Source organism: Lagopus leucura, unplaced genomic scaffold (genome assembly GCF_019238085.1).
Source record: "Lagopus leucura isolate 7727_CA_CO unplaced genomic scaffold, USGS_WTPT01 Super-Scaffold_100018, whole genome shotgun sequence".
Classification (NCBI taxonomy): Eukaryota; Metazoa; Chordata; class Aves; order Galliformes; family Phasianidae; genus Lagopus; species Lagopus leucura.
Genome location: NW_024962272.1, coordinates 4,624,310 through 4,647,239, shown reverse-complemented (window position 1 = coordinate 4,647,239; position 22,930 = coordinate 4,624,310). Strand labels below are relative to the sequence as shown.

At 38.1% G+C, this 22,930-nt stretch overlaps 1 protein-coding gene across 4 annotated transcripts in view; it reads right to left on the bottom strand.

The window, feature by feature from the left end:
• Positions 1–22,930, bottom strand: part of CCDC171 (coiled-coil domain containing 171) — a 167,029-nt gene that overhangs the window by 26,126 nt on the left and 117,973 nt on the right. For all 4 annotated transcript variants that reach the window (XM_042877338.1, XM_042877339.1, XM_042877340.1 and 1 more), the window contains one exon: positions 18,995–19,126. In XM_042877338.1, the coding sequence (XP_042733272.1) occupies positions 18,995–19,126 (132 nt within the window). The remainder of the gene's footprint in view (positions 1–18,994; positions 19,127–22,930) is intronic.

Genomic DNA, 22,930 nt, shown 5'->3' with positions numbered 1-22,930 from the left:
GGGTCTTGAAGAATTGTCTCTAGCTGGCTCTGCCTGATCAGATGGGTATGACTAGATGGTCTCCAAAGGTTCCTGAGAACCCTTGGTCTGCTTAACTTACATTACAAAAATGGAATTGTTATTCCAAATTAAAACACTGTGTATGTTGCCTTCCTTATCCTTAGTACACTTCTAATGAGAATGAACACAGTTTGAAACAAAGCATTCTTATTTGGATTATGAATTCTAAATAACTGTATATTGAAGCATCCAGTTAAAGTTTTAGACCACTTTGAAGTTACAAATAAAACACCTAGTCATTAAGAACCAGTTTCTTTATTTTAACATCCATAATACATGATTCTAGTGATCTTATTGGGCCTACTGTTGTCCTAGAACTGTGTCTCCTGGATAGAAAGAACAGAGCTAAAAGGGACCTGGTGTGAAACGCTGATAATAAAAAGGCATCAAGCGGACTAACAGCCTGACAATGTAAGCACTGCATTTGTAACAGCACATACAGCAGCCAGAAAAATAAAATCATCTATTTCAAACAACTTGTTTAAAAAAAAAAGAAAGTTTTAAAGTTAGAATTAACATTTGCCTGTTAGGTTCTCCCTTCAGGAAATTCTTGAACTAAAAAGAATGTTAGCAGGTTGTAAATTTACCTGAGGGCAACATAAACAAAAAGATGAAAAAAACAAGAGAAGGAATGTTGAATAAACTTCAGAAGAATGAAAGATTAAGTTTAGTATAACAAGGTGCTTAGATGGGAATCTGAAAAGACTGGGAATTTCATTTATGGTACAGAATTTGGCTGAAGTGCAGTGCAGGCAAAGGCAACTGGTGTGAAAACAGCTCCACAGATTAGAGTTCTACATGTTAAATGGATCTCTTACAAAATGCCTGTCATTACTACCTTGCTTCAAATTTGCATGAATAAGATTAGTTTTAAAAACCCACAAAACATAACATGTTCCAATTAATTTTAGTTTTCAGAGGCAAAATTTCAGTCCATTTATTATAGATTTAGGAGTTCAGTATCTAGAGAAGAAAGGATTAAAACTTATTTCCACCAAACACTTTAGCATTTGAAATCCCATTCTGGCTGCCCTGGCTACCCTGACCAAAAGGTTTCGTGCAACAGCATTCGGCAAAAATTGAACTTTTGCAGCTGTTTGGCACTTCTTCAATGATCTATTCTCCTTGTATCTCATTTCAACACTGAACTTTTTGTTGTGTTCCATTCAAGCGTGGCAGGCACAATTTAAATGTGCCAAAAAGCAGGTCAATTCTGTTACAACTATTTTTTTCCCCCAACCAAAGCTGACTCAGTGCCACACACAGGGCCTAACTCTATCTCCTTCGCTTCAATAACAATTACTTTACCCCAAAGGTCTCAGGAGGGTTGCCCAAGGGAATGACGCTCTAAATAAAAGGCTAGATTCTCTGCAAGAGGTAATGACATGACTTCCTACAAGAAAATTGAAAAGGGAGCTTTGAAATGGAGACTGAAGGGAAAGTGCTCCTACTGGAAACCACACTGGATGGGCATAACAACGACTGCCAAGGAAATTATTACAAAGTGTAATAGTTTCAAAAGTAACATTGATCTGGAAAGTGATAGATTAAGACCATTAGGCAATGAGTCTGTTGGTATGAGTACACAGAAAGGATCTTGAAATTTTTGTAGCAAAGCAGCTTCCTGTACTCTTTAATACTCAATAACAGACAACGCAAGCAAATCACCACTTCACAAAATGCAGGAAGATAGGCAGGTAAAGGCTGGTAATATTTACCTGTGAAAGATTGTTCTCACCATCTATAGCACTAAGCCAAGTGTACTTACATAACAGAAAACGACTGCTGCCCCAGAGAAAACACAGTTTAAGCTGGAGCTAAGGGTAAGGGAAATCCTACCAATACAGTGTACTCCTTCTCGTCTTCTTTCACAGTGCTAATACAAAAAGAATATTTTACTTTGCAGAGGAAAAATAACTTCAAGACAATAGTTTTGGCAAGAAAGAAATGGCAGCTGAAAAGTGTGCTGTCGGGCAGTACATTTCCTTCAAGTTTCTCTTGCAGTATATATGCTAGGCAGGGATGAAAGAAAGAGGGACAGCTAGCGACTGAAAATGAGATTCTGTGAAAAGTGCCTCATATGAAAGCATGAAAATCTCCCTAGAGTGAGCACAACATATTGCCACTAATAGGAGGAACTAACCAGCAGTAGTTGTAATAGAAATGTCAGGATGCAGTTTTATTCAAAAACCTGCAGTGTCCCATCAAGCATTCAGTCTTGAGGTGACGTGAGATTAAAACTTCATAAAAATCCATGTGAAATGTCAAGTGGAAGTAGAAGTTGTAACTGGATCGTGTTGGTTTTGGTCTACTGTAATGATATCTTAGAACCAGAAAAAATGTTAAAAAGCTGGAGTAAAAAAATTCTGCTTCTACAACCAAGACTATGGAATCAGAAGCAATAAGGATAAACCTTTCTCACACTTACAACACTATTCTCTATAGATAGGATATGCTATATAAGCAAAACAGTGACATTTTTATAAAAAAAATATAACCTAAACAGAAAGGCATAACTTTCTGAAATCTAACGGATTAGTTGTATTTGTATGCATATGCGAATTTAATAATGAGAATAAGTTAATGTGTGGAGAGAAGCACGCATTAATCTATGAAGTTATTAAACATGAAAATCTGAAACAGAAGAACTTCAGAGGGAAGGCAAATGCTAGATCTGGAAATTTCTGAAATGCTGTGCACAAACTATCTAGACAAATTAATTAACGCTAAGACTATTTGTGAACATACTAGTAACAATTAATTTACTGAAAATTAAAATACAGTTCTTTCATTCTTTTTAAAGAGTGCTCCATTAATTTCTGAAGACAAATTTCTATTTCTTTTATGGAGGCAAATGCTCTACAGGCAAACAGGTGCTACTCAGACTTTTATAAATCTTTTAAAATACTCATTCAAGAATCAGTTTTAACAACAGTTTGGTGCTAACCACTACAGAGGTCTGTCACTGACATCTCACAAAATCTAGGTTAAGTATAGAGATTTCTTTAAATATTTTGACTAGAACTTCCTTTCTGGAAACAGGAAGTAGTTTGTCAGTTCCAGAACATCCAGAAATGGAAGGGACTTACAAGCATCAACAAGTCCAATTCCTAATTTTAGATTAAAACATTTTTAAATTGAATTACATAAAATATCTTACGTAAAAATATGCCCACCTTGTATTTTTAATGCAAAAAGATAAACCATGCTGTAGTTAGGAGTTGTTAGGAGTGACAAAGTTCCCTTCTGGCACATTGAGTAGACATGAGAACTGTTATGTCTTCTGCAGAACCCTCCTGTTGTGAATTTGCTGAGGGTTACAGAACAGCAGGTATTGACTGCTATCACAATGGTGCACCAGTGGCAATACTGCACCAACGGAGATTCCTTGATCCCAATTCATAAACTTATTCATCATCTGAAGAGCTAAGGAATAATCAGAAAAACCTCTTCACCCCTTAATACTTCCATACGACCAGTGTGAAAGTCCAATGGAGAGTAGAGACTAGCAGTGGATGACTGTGGTCTAAATTAAGACACACCATCTGGAATTGAATGCTCCAGGAGCGGAAACACAGCCCTACCATTTACCACGGGATGATCCAGACTGCATTGGAAGAAGGGGAAGTTCCTGAATACCTGCAGTACACTACACAATTATGTGGAGCAACACAGTGTAAGCAGTTTTTGAGAAAGGGAAGAAAAACAGCCCAAATCCTTCTCAAAGTTGGTTTTGCCTTAAAACAAAATGAAGTCAAGGGACCTGCACAGGAGATCAAGTCTTTAGGTATAAAATGCTAGATGGATGTTCTCAGTTTCTAATGAATGTGATCAACAAAATAAGAGCCGTGTCTCCATTAATTACAAAAAGGAAACATAAGCTTGCTGTGGGTTTTGGAGAATAAATATAACAAATTAAAGCCTGATTGTAAGCCCTCACTATCAAATGACTCAGAAGAACAATTTCCAATGGGCCTTGAGCAAAAACAAGCCTTTGAACAACTAAATGGGAGACAGTTTGTCTAATTTGTCGATATTAGTCATATAGAAGATCATAGAATCACAGAATCTTAGAATCGCAAGGCTGGAAACAACCTGTAAGATCATCTAGTCCAACTGTCCTCCCATCACCAATGCTACCACAAGCACTAAACCATACCTCGTAGCTCCTCATCCAGATGCCTCTTGAACACTGCCAGGGACAGCGACTCCACCACTTCCCTGGGCAGCCATTCCAGAGCCTGACCACTCACTGAGAGAAAAAGCTTTTCCTCATGTCCAACCTAAACCTCCTCTGGCACAACTTGTGGCCACTTCCTTGGGTCCTGTTTGTTGCCTGGAAGAAGAGGCCAAACCCCTCCTCACCACAGCCTCCCTTCAGGAAGTTGTAGAGCTCAATGAGGTCTCCCCTGAGCCTCCTCTTCTCCAGACTGAACAATCCCAGCTCCCTCAGCCGCTCCTCATAAGACTTGTGCTCCAGACCCCTCACCAGTTTCATTGCCCTTCTCTGGACACACTCCAGGGCCTCAATGTCTTTCTTGTAGTGAGGAGCCCAAAACTGAACACAGTACTTGAGGTGCGGCCTCACCAGTGCTGATGAGGGATGATCACCTCCCTGCTCCTGCTGGCCACACTATTTCTAATGCAGGCCAGGATGCCGTTGGCCCTCTTGGCCACCTGGGCACACTGTCGGCTCATGTTCAGCCAAACATCAACCAACACCCCCAGTTTCATTTCCTCTTCACAATCATCCAGCCACTCATCCCCAAGCCTGTAGGGCTGCATGGGGCTCTTGTGGCCAAAGTGCAGGACCGGCACTTGGCCTTGTTAAACCTCATCCTATTCACCTCAGCCCAGCAATCCAGCTGGGTCAAGGTCCCTCTGTAGAGCCTCCCTACCCTCAGGCAGATCAGGCAGATACTACCTCCCAACTTGGTGTCGTCTGCAAACTTACTGAGGGTAAGGGATGGATTACTGAAAGCTAGTGGATGAGTAAGACAGCACTACATCAGAGCGTGGATTTAAAGCCACTTGTGTGAAAAAAGTCAACAAGCTAAGTGAAAAAGTTACTTACTTGGAACAGCTTGAAAGACAAAGAGCAGAGAATAACTTTCATTGGCAGAACTTGTCTGCATTTAGAATTTGAATGCATTCAGATCAGCAACTCAAAGACTTAATATCTGAATATCTTGCTTTTTTAAATAATCTTTCACTTTACATTGATCTTTTACTGTCTTCATTAAATTCACAAAGTGCTTTTGTATTAAATGGAAAAACATCATCAGATTGCAGACAATAATTTAAATAATTAGACTGAGAGTCAAGTAATTAAGGTCCATTCCCCTATCTGGCCAACAATCAACAATTGGATCCAATTCCTCAGAAGCCTAAGAGGAGAAGACTTGGTGACTATTTGAATTATTGGATGATTGTAGAAACACTGAAAGGACAAAACTATGTCAGATAGGTACTTCTGAGACAAATTGGCCAAGAGACAATGAAGTATTATTTAGCAACAGGATTCAAAGTAAAATATCCTAGAGAAAACCATAAATAGATGGGAGAAAATCCTTTCTTGTCTATTTTTTTCACCAGATTTGCTAATAGCTGCAGGAACCTCAACATCATGTGTTTTTGCGGCAACCCTGAATGATGACAAACCAGGTCTTCCAGGTAATGCACGTATTTCAGGTTATACTAACTTGTAAACACCCTAGAGGAAAGCATTTTCTGAAGTACCTCTGACATCAACTATTTCAAGAAGCAGACTACTTACCTGTTCATTTTTCAGCGCTGGACCAATACAGACCATTTATGAGTGACTGTTTCTATCGATAATGGTAGTATAGAAAAAATCCCTTCCACTGTTTACTAAATCTAGAAACTATAGACGGCTTCTCATGTTCTTCTTGTAATCTGAGAACTGTGAAACTAACCTGAAAAGTCAGAAAGTGTAGTGGGAGATATGACAGATGATGTCAAAGCACAAGTAGCATAAAGGAGGTGAACGAGGAATAATTATGCACTTTCTTTTAATACAAAAATGAGAGAACATTAAATGAAATAACAGAAACAATTTTCAAAACAAACATTGAAAATAATTTTCCAGAAAGTATGTAGTTAAGCTTCGGAAGTTCTTTCTACAAGTAATGTGAATAGTTAACTTCACATGGATTCAAAAGGCAATGAAACAATAAATACAAGAAACATTGAAGGCCACTGAATAGAAAAGCATGACCTTTGTTTCAAGAGGTACTTGAACTAAGATGTTGGAGTGGGAGAGATTTTGGAGACATTTTAGTCCTGCTTCTTGTACTCTTTTCTTTGTTAACTTTCCCCTCTTTAACCTGTTTATAAGCTGGGACAACCAGATTTACTGCCAGTCTATGTGCCCTCCAGGCACTAAATGTTTACTCAGTCCCACAGTCTATTTCCCAAAGGAGTAAATTCTGCAGCAAGTCTCACACGGAATAAATGCAGAACAAATCAAGCATCTAGAGTAGTGACCTTTGCCAAGGTACAGACAAACATCACATTTTGACATGTAGGAGACTCACTGCTCAAAATCCAGTCTTGTAGTGACTGCAAGCAGTTGTAAAAATTTCAGAACATAAGCTTCAACTTGTAATCTTTCCCAACATTAAAATAATTTTTTAAAGGGATTCCTTTCAGAATGGGAAGCTAGATGGAGAAACTCTGGCACTACAGGAAGTAAAGAGGGCATGATGTCTTGCCCTCTTATCCCTCCCTTTAGTATTTGTCAACCGTGTTATGATCAGGAAGGGGGGAATGTATGAATGGGTGCCTGGAGCAGATCACACAATCTGCCTCTGGACAGAAAGAAGTCAGAACTAAATTATAATCTTCAAGCATTAAGTGGGCATTGAGAATTGGCTTTACAGATGGAAACTGTAATTTTGACAAATTAGATTATGATGTGGAATCCATTCAAAGGAATCTGAATATGAGTTCTATCAAGGTTCCAGGATAATAAATTAAAAATGGTCTTTCCAATTACATTATTTTTTCAGAAGCCAGAAGATATTCAATCCCATGCAGGTAAGCATGCCAACCTGCAGACTGTGTATCCTTATCATTCAGATTTGCAAAACAGTTCCACGCTCCTTTTTCCATTATTTTAGTACTTTCTACCCTAACACTGTTTTGCATCTAACAGGAAGAATCCATAACAAAGGAAAAGTTAAAGAAGATGACAATAAAACTGGATACTGCACTGAGCAAGTCTTTTTAAAGCATGTTTAACCTGGAATACACAGAGAAATAGAAATGATCAGTTCTAAAATTTTTTTGTTTTTCACAGTCTAATAAAAGTGTTGGAACTTGTGATGTTAGGATTCTAACAGTACATATCACTAGACCAGCAAAGAATTTAGTAACTGAAAAATCAAGATAACAGTTTCTGAGCACTTCATTATAATTTCTGAAAGATAACTGTGTAAAAGAGAAAACTCTTAGCTAAAAAGTTACATGAATTTATAAGCTACCATTTACCAACACACACACGTGTGTGCACATACACACACAGGTACTTTATATATAGACAACAAATCTGTGGCAATTTGGTCACATTTGAGGGGAAAATTTAATTTCTAATCTTTTCAAAACTCATCCCCTGAGTTTCACTTCAGTGGTATACCACTCAGGATGTTACCCTAACCTATTTCTTAAATAATGGACAACTGTGAAACTATCAGAACAGCCATTTTTTAATGCCTGGTTTATATTCTGAAAGGTTTACTGTGTTCTACCAATCCTTAAGTTGCATATTCATTGCTATATTTTCCTCTAACTGCTGTCACTTATATTGTCATGCAGAAGGGCAAATCAGGGTCAGTTTATGTAAGCGGCATCAATCCGAAAAACTTCATCAGTCTTTATTTCAAGGCATTATGCAAAGAAAACTGACATTAAGAGAGCCTTAACTGACAGCAAATGAAATCAATCAGCAAATCACTAAGCCATAATAAACTCACTCAGGTTGTAGATAACCCTTCCTTTTCCAGGTCTTTAACTACAAGGCCCAGGAAATGAAGTACCTGGGCAGAAAAGTCTCCCTTAGTTCCAATGCAAAATGCTAATATATAGCATTGTTCCATAAAAATTTTGTTCTGTAAGCTATCACTAAGAATAACAAACAAATGACTACAGAGATGTTCTATAAAGATGGAATAACAAGCAGGTAATTGAAAAAGACTAGGCAGATATTCAGCCCTTGAAGACTTTTTTTTTTTGTTTAAGTGTAATTAATATAAAATGTTTTGATTCTGTTCCTGCAACTAAGATATTTGTGTCATAAAATCTATTGCTTTATTAAATCCTATTACATAGGCTCACTCACTTAGTACTTGCTAGTTTTTTTGAATTAAAACAAGCACACACAAAAAAATAAGGGCCCAGATAATTCCAAATCTCTGACAGCATTCACTTCATGATTCCTTTTTGCAACCCACATGATCAGCAGCAGTTTAACAGCTGTGTTCCCTAACGGGCTTATCTGTTTTACAACAGCATACACTGCAGACAATATCAAACAATGTAGTGACATCCAGGCTATGCAGTGGCTATCTGATAAAATCACTCCTTTTCTGAAGATACTGTGCATAGATAATTACACAAATTTATGAGAAAAACTGACTAACAAAGAAAGTGCTGTGGTAACTATATTTGTTATTTTCTGTTGCTGCATGCTGTTTCATTTTTGTAGTTCCAACATTTAGAGCCTGCTTTCATTCACAGAGGCAACTTTGGACACATCTTGACCTCACCACATCTACTGAGTGAACTTTCTTAAATATCAGTACAGATGATTTTTAAGAGATTACCCACGTGCCACAGATACAAATGTATGAAAAATTAGAAGTGGACAAAGCCTAATTGCTTCAAAGGGTCAAGAAAGAAATTTCTCCATTAAGAAAGGTTAGTGAAAGGTTAAATGATTATATACTAACTTTGGAATTGAAGATAATCACCAGCAGATCTTGACTAAATAAGATTTCATAAAACTAGTTTTACAAAAAAGGCTAGGCAAAAGTTTCATAGGCATAAAGAGGCAGCTTTCAGTATTTAATTAATTGGTGATTACAGGTACTGACTTCGATATTTGCTCTCACTAAATGCCAAAGGCTTAACAGGATGCAATCATTATCACCTACTACAACAAGGATTCTTCATATAGTCTCTACTCATTTCTTAGAATGAAGAAAGGCAAGGTGAGAAATAAAAAAATGAAAATTTGATGAGAAAGTGAGGGAAATAGGCTAGTAATAAGGAGAGTAAAACCTGAAGGGAGAGTGGGATTAAATGCACACTGAGGGCAGGGAGTGAAAGAATGCAAAAAGAAATGCTATGGAGAAAGGAGGAAACTGGGAACACAGATAATCAGCAAAAAGGAGAAGTGGTGTGAAAATCAAATAATAAAAGCCAGATTTTCAGCATCGTTAGTACTTTGAAGAAGCCTCACCTATTTATGTTTTAAGTTGCATAGGGCTAACATATGTAAATGTTACGCTTTAACAACAAACACAGTGATATAAACAGTAACAAATACAGGCTTCCAAATCCTGAAAACTTGCTTCCTGAAAGTCTGCTTCATTTAGTAAGAACATTACCAGAACCAGCCATTCCCAAAGGGAATTTTCCAAGGACCAATAAAGGATATCTGTTCGTTGAGGTCTACTGCAGGCCACTTGATCAAGAGGGAGGACTGCTGACAAGGCCTTCTTGCTTCAACTGTCAGAAGCATCTCGCTTGCAGGCTCTCATCTTGATGGGAAATTTCCACCACTCAAACGTCTGCTAGGAAGATAGTACGGTAGACCACAAGCAATCCTGGGGACTCCTGGAGTGCTCTGAGGATAACTTTCTGGTCCAGATATTAGACATACCAACCGGATGAGAAGAGTTACTGAACCTACTGCTCACCAGCACAGTGAGGCTCATTTAAGAGGTTGAGATAGGACGTAGTCTGGGCTGTAGTGACCACACCTTGGTAAAGTTTGTGATCTTCAGGAAGATGGGCCTGACAAAAACTGAAGTCAGGACAGTGAACTTCAGAAGAGTGAAATTCTGGCTGTTTAAGAAATTGCTGAGAAATTGTCCTTAGGGAAATAGGAATAGAGAGAGTCCTTTAAGGATACCTGTCAGACAGGATAAGAGCTCTCCATCCTGCAGTATGAGAAAACATGCAGAGGCAAGAAGCTGTCATAGCTGAACAAGTATCTGCTGGGCAAATTGAAGGAAGGAAGGAAAGCAAGAAAATGTACAAGCACAGGAAGCAGGAGGCATGCAGCTTAGCAATGATGCAGGGATGCTGTCTGGATGTGCAGAGAGGGGATGAGGAAAGATTCTACAGGTACACTGGTCAGACGAAAAAGGCCAAGGAGAGTGTAGCTCATCTGATCAATGAGGAGAACTGGCTTCAGCCGACATAGGGAGGTCTGAGGTATTCAGCAAGTTCTTTGCCTCAGTTTTCACTGGCAGTCAAGTTTCCCCCTCATGCCTCTCACATCCCTGAATCTCTAGGTTAGGGCTGAGTAAGTAAACTTCCTCCCTCTATAAGAGAAAAGCAATTTGGACACAAACTAACAAGACTGAAGTAGAAATCTTCTGGGCTTGATTACATGCATCCCAGGACTTGAAGAAACTGGCTGATATCATTTCCAAGGCACTCCCCATTATATCTGAAAAGTCGTGGCTGTCAGACGAAGTCCTCAGTGACTGGAAAAAGGGAACAATCACTCCCGTCTTCAAGAGAGAGAAAGGAAGACCTTGGAAAAAACAGACCAGTGAACCTCACTCTGTGCCTGGGAAGATCATGGAACTGATCCTTCTGGAAACTATGTTAAGGCATGTGAGAGACAAGAAAGTGATCTGAAACAGCCAGGACTGTTTCACCAAGTACAGTTTATGCCTCACTTATCTGGTGGCCTTCTACAATGGAGTGACAGCATTAGAGGGCAAAGGAAGAATAACTGATGCCATGTACCTAGATTTGTGCAAAGCCATTGGCAAAGATCCACATTACATCCTTAGATGAGAGATATGAATTTGAAGGCAGTCCGTTTGGTAGATAAAGAATTGGTTGGAAGGCCACAGCCAGAGCACTGTGGTCAATGGCTCTGTGGCTAGGTGGAGGCCAGTGACAGCTGGTTTCCCCAAGGGCTCCATCTTGGGTGAGGTACTAATTAATACCTTTAATAAAGACACAGATGCTGGTATTGAGTGCACCCACTGCAAGCTTGCAGGTGACACAAATCTGAGCAGTGCAGTAGATTTAGCTCAAGGAAGAGATGCCATTCAAAGAGGACTTGAAAAGGTTGAAATGTTTGACCCTAATGAGAATCAACAAAGCCAAGAGCAAGCAGTTGCACTGGGGTTGGGGCAAACCTAGAAATACAAACAGACTGGGAGAAGAACTCCTTGAAAGTAGGCTGAGAAGGACTTAAGAGTTCTGCTAGATGGAAGAAACATGAGCCAGCAGCCTGCACTTGTATCCTGAGCCGCATCGAAAGAGAGATGGAAAGTGAGATACTGTTCCTCTTTCCTCTGCCCTCACGATGCTCCATCTGAAGTACTGCATCCAGGTCTGGGACACCAAGCACAAGAAAAATGTGGAACTTTTGGATTAGGTCCTGAGGAGGGCCACAAGAATGATCAGAAGATTGGAGCACCTCTCCTAAGAAGAAAGGCTGACGGAGCTGGGATTTTCAGTGTGGAGAAGACAAGGTTCCAGGAACACCTCACTGCAGCCTTCCACTACTTACAGGGAGCTGGAGGGAAATCAACTGTTCACATGGTCTGATAGTGACAGGATAAGAATGGTTTTAAAGGAAAAGAAGGGAGATTCAGACTAGATTGGGGAAAAATTTTCTCTGAGAAGGTGCTTGAACAGGTTCTCCACCCCTGGAGATGTTCAAAGCCAGGTTGGATGAAGCCCTAGGCAACCTGATCTACTGGTGCCAATCCTGTTCACGTCAGGGGATTAGAAACGTATGAACTTTGAGGTCCCTTCCAACCCAAGCCATTCCAGGATTTAACAGTTCTGCACGTCTGCCCTCATTCTTCATCCTTCAGCAACTCAAAGGAGATTCTGGGCACCTACAGTTATATTATGCTAACAAGAAACTACTCTGCAAGGTGGTTTACCTTCATGCCAGAAGCTCTATACTCATGCCAGAAGCAATTTCTCTTGTAATGCAGTATGGATCCCATGGAGCATGCATTTCATTTGAATACCACAGAATACAATGGAGGGTTATTACAGTCTGAGACCATCACCACTACCACCTTAATAATCCAAGTAAGTTTACATATACTCTAATAAAGAGTACTTTCTGTCAGCACATCCAAAACACGTAACTATGCAGTCAATTGTACGTGCTCACAAGGAATATTATCTTCAAAGCAGTTATAGTTAAAATTAATTATGGTAAAATGGCTTCTATACCTATCATCGTGTTGCAAACTACCTGAAGACATGGCTTCAGACACCAATTGAGCACTTTCAACAAGATACTGGAGTTTTTCATGTTACAACTCTTCAGTCTGGTCATTCCAATTTTATTTGGATGTTAATTACTGTATATTAAACCTTACATCAACTTTTATTTTTGGTAAACTGAAGTTTCCAAAAGGTAAGAGTTGCAGGAGATGTAATCCCACTCTAATGAGTTTAAAGCACTTCTTTATGAGGATTTCAACTCAAGGAGCAAGTACAAAGTATCATTATATTATGTTTTAAAAATCATTTTTATCTTTAAATGATATAGTAGAAGGCAGACTGGTGACCAGCCCAGAAGCAGGACATTCTGACAGTAGATAAGAAATTTGTTATTTTGAAAAAGAGGAGGAGGGCAGCACAGGTGCTGCTGATAGCAGATGTTGAGCTCCAAGAGAAAGAATACTCAATTTCACACAGTAATAAGCAAAGTAGTCAGATTCCAAACAAGGCACCAGCCTGGCCTCTGTAATAAAGTGGATAGTTCCTTCTGTGGGTGAAATGGTAGAACCAAAAAAGAAAGCAACATAAGTGTTTGCAGTTTGGGTGCACGTACATATAAATATACCACCTTTAAGACTGTTGAAATGGTTTATTTTCTGCAAAGTATTAAGAACTGAAGAAAAAAAAAAAACAGAGAGAGAGAAGAAAAAAGGGGGGAAAAAAAGCACCAAAACAGAATTACTGGATTCAAAATACGAACAATTCTGTTTTCAAGCCACTGCACAATTAATTTGTGTCATTAAGCCCTCGTACAAGAGCTATACTTAGTGTTTGAAAGATTTGCTCTATGCAGATGATAAAATCTGATGACAGAATCATAATGATACCTTTGAAACCACTTGCTTCCTCAACTTGGCAAGAAATATTTTATTGACAAGAAATAAACAGAAGAATGAAAAAGTGTTCTTTATTTTGGAAAAAAATACTAGCAAGATTATGTATTATCTTTACCTTCAAATCTATCTGGCATAAATCTAAAATTAATGAACAAGGGAAAATCTTACATATTGAAATGTTCCTAACACTTAAAACTACATTTACGTTCGCCCAAGTAATTAGAAGATCTATAGCCCAATCAGACAAGGCCTTACTAAATCATATATGAATATAAAATTACACATCCTTCATAAACTTATAATGATTATATGTTAATACTGAAGATAGATCAGTGTTTGACTATATTACTACCACCCCTATAAGCCTTGGTGTTATTACTACGCTTTTCATTTCAACACCCCTCCAAACACTTGAGGAACTGAAAGAAGAAATCCCATGTGGACTTCCTCAACCTGTACAAACAGTTGAATACATTTTGAAGGCAGAGGGAGAGGACAGGGAGAGAGAGGGAAGCCAGGGAGGGAGCAGAACAGGGACAGGGAGAGGGAAAATGGAGGGACAGGACTGGGTACCAAAGGCATGGCAAATGAGACAAAGGGAGTGGAAGGAAGGCACAGAGATAAGAGACAGGCAGAGGCTGTGGCACGGACCTAGATGAAGTAACAGGCAGCAAGGGAGAGGGAGGCAGCAAAAAAGGAGGGAGGAGAAGGAGGAAGGCAGCAGGCTCGAGCAGCAGGGAGGGAGCATGAGGAAGACCATATGTGCAGCAGGAACAGGTGTGCAGTGAGAGGCAAAAATAAAGAGGGAGACAGAGAGGAAGGCTGAGAGGGAGGCAGGTAAGGAGCAAGATAACTTATCTATCTCAAATGCACTTGGAGGAAAGAAAGCAAACCACAACAATACAGTACCAATGCCAAAACTAAGGGAGAGCTTAGTAATGAAAATAATTACATTTATTCAAATCACTCATAGTTTATATTTAAAATAAAGTACAATTTTATTAAAATGAAAAGGACTTCCAACAACCAGGTAAATTGTTAATCTCATATCTCAGGTGAAGGGCAACACATGAAGAAATGTTTTATCATAAGAGTTATAATGCTCACAAACACAGCCACAGATACCTGCATTTACACCCAGGAGGGGAGTAAACTCTTCAAAAGGGCTGGTAACAGCAGGACTAGGGGAAATGGATCCAAGTTGAAGGAGGGAAGATTTAGGTTGGATGTTAGGGGGAAGTTCTTTACTAGGAGAGTGGTTAGGCCCTGGAACGGGCTGCCCAGGGAGGTTGTGGATGCCCCGTCCTTGGACGTGTTTAAGGCCAGGTTGGACAGGGTCCTGGGCAACCTGATCTGAATGTGTATGTTTGGTGGCCCTGCTAGGCAGGGGGGTTGGAACTACATGATCCTTGAGGTCCCTTCCAACCCGGGTGATTCTGTGTGATTCTGTGATTCCTTGTATACCATAAGCTTGCCTATAGTCTCATCCTCATATCTGCTTTTTTTTTACACGTCGTAGATGCACCAAAAGGGCAAATCCTCATTAAATTCAGAAAACTCATATATTTGGAGTTTCTAATTCATGTGAATCCTGCAAAGTGGCAACAGAAATTCATCTCTGAACATCAATTCTCTTCTAAAGCAAAATTCAGAAGTCATATTATATCCTTCAACAACCAGATATTGGTGGAAGAAAAAGACCTCCATGCCAAACACTGACCAAAAGCAACCACCACAAATTAAAACAATCAGTCAATGAAATGTGCAAATAGAGACTTCTAAGATAGAGGTCAAAGTAGTTCCCATGACACAGAAAATGATTACTCTTTCTGTAACTGTACTTCTGCAGGCAGCTACCACACGTGAACATCACCAGCTGCCTGATCACACAGCCATCCACTTGCTGTTTATGGCATCTTTTGGGCAAGTGGTGGATATGATCCTGATACGTGTAGCTATTTTCTATTTGTCATTGTTCTTAATTGTCAATGCCAGGTTAAATTTTAAGTTTCACATACAATTTCACTTTCTGTCTTCATAGAAATACTCAGGCGTGGCCAGAACAGAACATGTTGTCCTTTCATGTGTTTCAGTAGCTCAAAGGTAACGCTTCACTTTGCATCTTCAAACTTAGCAAACTAACAAACAGTACATCCTCATGAGTCACAGTAAGTAAATATCAGATGAGGGTATTTCAAAACTATAGCCTTTATATCGGTTTATTCCTGAAGATACTGCACCTTTTCCATTTCTTATTGATCTCAAGTCACACTTTCAAACTATTATAGTAACTCTTGTTACTATGTAACAGCTTCCAAGTATTTAACAAATACCTATAAATTAAGTCACACTTATTACTACCATGCATTTCAGCCTTTACATAGGGTTTTAGAAGACATCTAGTGCAAGGATATTATTGTTGAAAAACTTACATTTTGATTAATTATCTAATTCTGCAGTTCAATAAAGTGCAAGCTTTGCAGAAAATTCAGAGTTTTGTTTCTCAAGCGTTTCACGGCCCAAAGGTCTATCACTAGACTGCATGACACATTCTTTACAACACATGAGCTACTTCCTACGAAGGGATTTCTTTTGTCTGAATCTTTGATCAGCCCTGTGAGTAGTAATGGTATGTGGAAAGTTACATTCATTCAATAGGAAGAAAAAGAAAGCAAAAAAAAAAGCAGCCTTCTGATAATTAAGTACCCCAGAATAAAACAAGCCTGATAGCTTGGTTCATAGTCGAGCAACTTGTGTTCATTATGCTAGTTTTCTTTGTACTTGTTTCCTCTAAAGAGAGCATACCTTTCCCAAGAAACATTCACACGGAGATAACAGCAACTCAAAAATTCCAAGACGCCCCATTTCCCACTGACAAGGAATACAGATCTCTAATGCTACGCCCATAAAGTAAATTAAGGATAGATTTAAGATCTCATCTTGTCAAATGCCTTTAAGTGCCACTTGTTTTCTGAAAATTTTGGAAAAAAGATAATCTCATAGATGTGCCTGTACACAGAAGCTTTTCATTTTCTTCTCTTGTGAGGAAAAGGTGAGACACTCCAATACACTGGATATCAAACAAAGATCAATTACTGATTCCAACCACTTACAGTGAATTGGATGCATGAAAAATAAAAATTAAACAACACGTATTTCTATGAATATTCAAGAACTATTGCTTCGTCCCCACCATAATGTCTAATTTTGGATCGTCATTTCTCTGCACTTTTTTAAAGAAACAGCAACACCAAACAGCAACAAATTTAAATATTTGGTAAATAAATCCTTATATCTAACATTCACAAAGAATAAGGCCTTTAAATGAAATGTACCCAACCTATAATCACTATAAAGTACACATAGCAGTTAGAGAAACCAAGCATGCAAACAATTCCACTGATTTCCATCAGTAGTGTTCACAAGTTGTTTACTGACTCCTAACATCACTCAAGATCTTAGGATTGCTTTAAATACAATTTTGCATACAGAGGTGAAATTAAAGCAAATTCGTTGACTGCCAGCTATATAAAATAAATAAAAACTCTATAATAAACTTAAAAAGCTATCAAACAGGCACTGAGTAACTAGAATCAGGAAAAAAGAAAAGGAAAAAAGAAAGGAAAAGGGGGGAAAAAGGGGAAGGAAACTGTATGGGAACTGCTGAGTCATGGCCTGAACCTCTGATTGATCATCTGAGGCGAGCACTGAGCCAGCCAGAGGAACACACGTGAAGGCAATTCACCTGTGCTGCTGGAAGGGGTGGAGCCTGGCTCCAGCCCTCCTAGACCTATTTAAGAGCTGGCTACCAGTGGGGAAGGATCTTGTCTGGAGATCACCTCTCTTGGTGTTTTGTGGTGAGCCCAACATAAGGGTAAGCCTTCCATTTATTCTCTTTTGTTATCGTAGTCCACTTTGCCTAACTCTCCTGTTTATATTGTGATTGTAACATCTTGATTGTGATTGTAACATCCATTGATTATACAGAAACTAAAAAGGAAAGGGGAAAAAGGAAAGGAAAGGGAAAATGAGAAAGGAAAGAGAAAGAACAGTAGAAAAGAACAATGAGATAGACTGTACCACTGATGCTGTTTTCATACCTACGGTGTAACCATGTGCAATTGGAGTTGTTAGATGAACACGAAGTAAGCTTATAATAGTGCACCACCAGTAAGCTAGCCAGAGCACACTGTGCTACGTTCCTACCACAAGCTCTGTGTACAGACGTGAATAGCAGTTTTTGAGATTCCTATCGCTTTTCATCTTTTTAGATAGAAGGAATGGGTTGCTTTGCAAATGTCTCTGCAACACTCCTGAGATCCAAAAAGAACACGGACTGGAGTGGAAGTCAGCCAACAGAGTGAGATCTGAATAAGAACAGCAATATTTTAAAATGCTGGTTATTTCTCCAGTGTCTTCTTTGAAAATAAGTCACTAGTAGGAACTCTTTACATAGTCACAGAAGTGCTCATCAGTATATGAAAACATTTCAACTGTACTCTGTTAAACGCATACAGCTGTTTTAACTAAAGTTCATGGGAATTCCACGTGTTACACTTCATTATGTTATTATGAAAGTATGATAATAAAGACATAATTTAAATCTATATGATATTGAAATGCATACATGCAAGAGGAAAATGGCAGATGTATGAAGCATAGAATACACCTCTCTAGCATGTCTGATTTTGTGACCCTGCTCCTGCAATTATATACTTCATCTAGAACTGAAAATCTGTAATAAATTAAAAAGGGTTATTTCAGGAATGTAACATTTGCAGTGTGTGACTTCCTTGCTCTTTATATGACTAACTTTCCTCTCTCAGATTCACATAGGAAAACATAATGAAGAGGTATATACTCACTGTATTTTTCATTCCCTCACTGAAAAAATAATCTGCCTTTAGTGATAAAGTATTACAAGAATGAAGTCATTCTGCACAGCTATGAAGACTAAGGGACAGTCCGTGTTTAAGAAAACACAACAAACTTTAAAACAAGGTATGAAAGCTTTACTCCAAATCCATTCTTAGAGCTGCAAACATGTATTTTTTTAGTTCATTTCTCTTTTTTTTACCCCGTTCTTCCTCTTCACCAAATTATTACTGTTAATCACGCAAGTCCTTAAACCCACATGAAACAAAACAGCTTCTATAACTGAGTATTCCAAGAAGTAGTTTCTTTTAAATAAGGAATGCTCAAAAATCACTACTAGTACTAATACTGTAACGTCAAAATTATGATACTGACTACATAAGCAATAAAATGCTGTTTTCTTCCCTGCTTTGCCTTGCCTAAATCAATGGGGAAAAAAGTAGAATACACTGATATTAATTTTTAAATACAGTATTTGCATGATCATTTTCCATGGCCATATTCCTGTCAGTTATTTAACATTATAATTGCAAAATTAAAAGTTCATATCATCTCCAAAATACAATATTAAGAGCACGTATGGAAATTATTTGTTTTTTGACTGTAATAGTCTTGAAGCTTTTTGTTCTCCACACATTCAGAGCAGTCCAGCTTCTCAGATGCAAAAAAGAGAAGGAAGAAACAGGATTGTTTCAGACTCTAACCTGAAATGCTACAACTTCTGGCTTGCCCTTCAGCCCTTCTACTGCAGAGGTCTCTAGGTGCAGTTTGGGTAGCTGCAGGGTGAAGTCATTCCTGGTTGCCGCAGTCCATGACAGCAAGGTCTGATCTCTGACCTAAAGGGAAAAAAAACAGCATCAATGGTAATTCCCCTTCAGACACATTAACTGGGATGAACTGGGTCCCCTTGAGCCCACTGAGTGGACTTGCATTGATCGCTGGACCTGAAATCCATGAATAAATTTAGGACTAATTGATTTTTCGTTGCAAATAAATCTCTAATTCAGAGTGCTGGGAGAGAATGTTAAGAAGAAAAAGCATCTTCCCCTGGTCTGAAATGAGAAGGAAAGAAGAGCTGCTAAGGGCTCACAAGCCCACCTGATACACACATTTTACAGATCTGTCCCCTGTAAAAACACAGTAAGAAAATAAATAGTAATTGTACTTCTCACTCAAAAACCCACCAGCAATGAAATTAAAAAGTTTTGTGATCATACAAACAAGAAGCTGTTACAGGACTTCTGTCTGGCGTATGGAGATTGTATCAGCAATTCACAGTTGGATTCATTTAATACCAGTTCAGTTAGAGCCCTAACTAAAATGAATAATCCTCAAACAAAGCCAAAAAATACCTTCAACCTGCAGCACTGCAATTAACAGAAAGTGAAAAAAAATCTGCTCCTAGTTTTCTTACTGTAGATTCGCATATAAGAAATAATGCACTAACTAGTACTAATCAACTTTCACACAGTTCATAACTATGACAGTTTGGAGTGAGAAATGCTACAGTTTGCACAAAATTAGAACAGTTTGATATTTATTTATTTAGTGTTGCAGGCAATCTGAAATGAAAGGATAAAACAAAACACCCAAACGCTATCCATGCGATTTCTACACAAGGCTACAAACACAACCAGATGCAGTTTGTGTCACAGTGCCACCTGCTGACTAAGAGAGAAACTGGTTTTGATTTGGAATCCTGCCCGCTTTCAGAGTGATGAAAACACGAAGGTAAAGACTGTTAGCCATGTAAATTGATCAGTGCTTTTTTTTTCTTTAAACACCACCAGACTTATAAGTCTTGAACAAGGGACAAGTATTTTTTCATTATTTAATTTCACATTTTTGCGTACTACCGTAACATGTAATTAGGCTATTAGCTGCATTTGAAGGGTTATGTATTTAGCGCATAACTTTCATGGACGCATCACTCATACTGCCACACGCATATCTTTCATTCTGTTTAATATAAAAATTATCATGTGTGTCTCCAAAAGATGCCAGTAGCCAGGCAAGATTCCAATACAGAAGGATAGAAGCACGTAAAAAGATACGTAACGAATAGAGGAAATATGTTCAAGTGGCACAGACTGACTCTGTTGAGTAGCAATAGCTAGTACCGCCAAAATAATCACCTCTTTAACAACAATACACACTCTGACATACTAAATGCACCCAAAATACATTTAGATTTTTATATGCATAATTTACTAGATACCATTTAAAACAAATTTCAGATTATCTAGAGCCTCCCTCGTTCCAAAGAACTCACCATTCATGAATTAAAATATACTCCCATTCATTTTAAATCCCAGATTACTTTTTTGTAGTTGCTTACAAAATTAATTTTTTGTAAAATGTTGATGAGAGAACATATTTCAAATAATAGCACAGGCTTTGAAATCTGTTCTGACTGAAAGAAGCATGCACGTGTAAATCTACTGATACAAAGAAGAAAAGATTTTATTTTATCCGCTGCTCTCTTCTGTGGGAATAGGGAGCCCTACATTTCCCAAGTTGACCTAAAGAATTCCTGTCAATACCTGTGGCTGCCAAACATATGCACTATGATGCAATTTTTATAACAGGAAAGGTCCTCCACGCATTTTTTGCACACACAGTGCACTAGGTTCAGCATATACAGTCCTGTGGAACAAACATGCTCTCCGGAATGTTCTGTCAGCATGTGTAATTCCAGTCAGATGTTAACCTTGCTGAATATGACAAAACACGTTACTTTAAATACGTACATATATACTTACATACACTCACACATAGGCACACTTGCTTTACATTTTTATAGCCTATATATCACAACATTTCAGTGTCTTTGCTGCCAGTATGCACACAGATAAAAGAAAACATTAATGTGGATTAAGGTACTAAGAATTTATCAACATCAAACCACCAGTGTTTTGCCTTCTACCCTTCTGAACCGTAGTCAATAGATCTAAATATTTTACTGCACCCTGGCCAATTCATTGTTTGATGTTTAAAAACTCACCCAGAATCAAAGAAAATTTATTAAATTTGAGCCCCCAAATGAGATACTATTAGCTTTGAAAGTCAAGTTTAACTGCGATATTGATGATTCTCTTTTTTCTGTGACAATATTCACAAGGGAAATCCCTATGTCAAAGTACAAAAGCAGATTGCTAATACTAGGGGGAAAAAAACAATGTATAAGCAATGGAGGTATAATACACACACAATACAGACAGTGGAAGTCCTTTTAACCCTATTAGTTTCAAACTCTCCATTTTAGTACTGGGGCCTGACAGTGAACGATAAAATACAAAAGCCATTTTTTCAAATGGCTGAATTGAGGTAAGCATAAGCCATTAACACTACAGCATCAGAGAAATACTTATTAGCTCCTTAACGAGCATGATAAGAATCTTCACAAATTAAAAAATATAAATAAAACTTTTTGTCTCTACAAATAGGTAGGTAGTGAGGAGTGATTCTTGTTATCCATGTGCAAACTGAGAAACAAAAAATGAAGCTGAAGCTTTCTCTGAAAAATTGCTCACAAAGTTTAGGTTCAGGGAAAGTGGTATGGAAATAGTAAGAACAAAAGACAAGCACAGGCTGTGCAAAAATCATTACACTGCTTCAATAAAGACAAAAACATCCTCCACTTGGCTACTAATTCAAGGAATGGAAAGACTTAATGGCCATGCCTACCCTGAATCACATTGGCTACGCCATATGTTATCTTCATTACGAACCAGAAAGATAAAGACAGGAGTTGGGAGATTGTTATTATTTCCTTCATCTCTAAGGAAGTAAGCATGATACTTACACATTTTACTATCAGGAAAATACAAAACTCTTATGGTGATTTTAATTTAAAAAACAAAGAAAAAAAAAAAAACAAACAAAACCCTAACCTCTGCAGACTGTCAGGAAGAAAAATCTATGCAGCTGGACTATAAAAAACAAGTTTTAGGGCTTTTCTGCATTTATTTACTCCATTTTTTTCTGCACATAATATCTGAAGAAATAATATTTTACCTGAAAATGCTCCACTGGCTAGAGACTTGATGTTACAAACTAAAAAAAAATAATCAGGCCTACTGTGAGTTTGTAAAACCAGTTCTACTTTCCTATTCTCCAAAAATGGATATAGAGAAAACGTGCATAAATCTATCTACATACAATGCTTGCATAGGTTTTGATCAGTCCTAGCTTTGTTAAATATTATTTGTCTGGGACAATGAGAATTCACAGAACTTGTTTGATCTGGAGCACAGCTAGTACTGTGATGGTGGGCTGCTAGGTATGACCGCTAGATTTTTCAGTTTGAACATATATAAATAAAGATTAAAAATAGGAAAAATCACAAGTGGATTCAAGCAAGTCTACAACAGTATTCAAAACGTTTTAAAACAAATGAGCAAAGTGACTTATGACTGCATTTAACTTTTTAATTAATTAAGAGAACAACACAGAATACACCACCATGGCCACTCAATTTAAAATCAATAAAGTACTGATGAATTCAGATCAAAGCTGAAATTGAATAATAAACCAAAGTTACGTTATTGACTGAATCAAAGGTGTAGAATTTGATGAACTAATTCTACATGTCCAAAAATTGTGCTAAAAATTCTCTGCTGATCAAAGAGAGATTTATT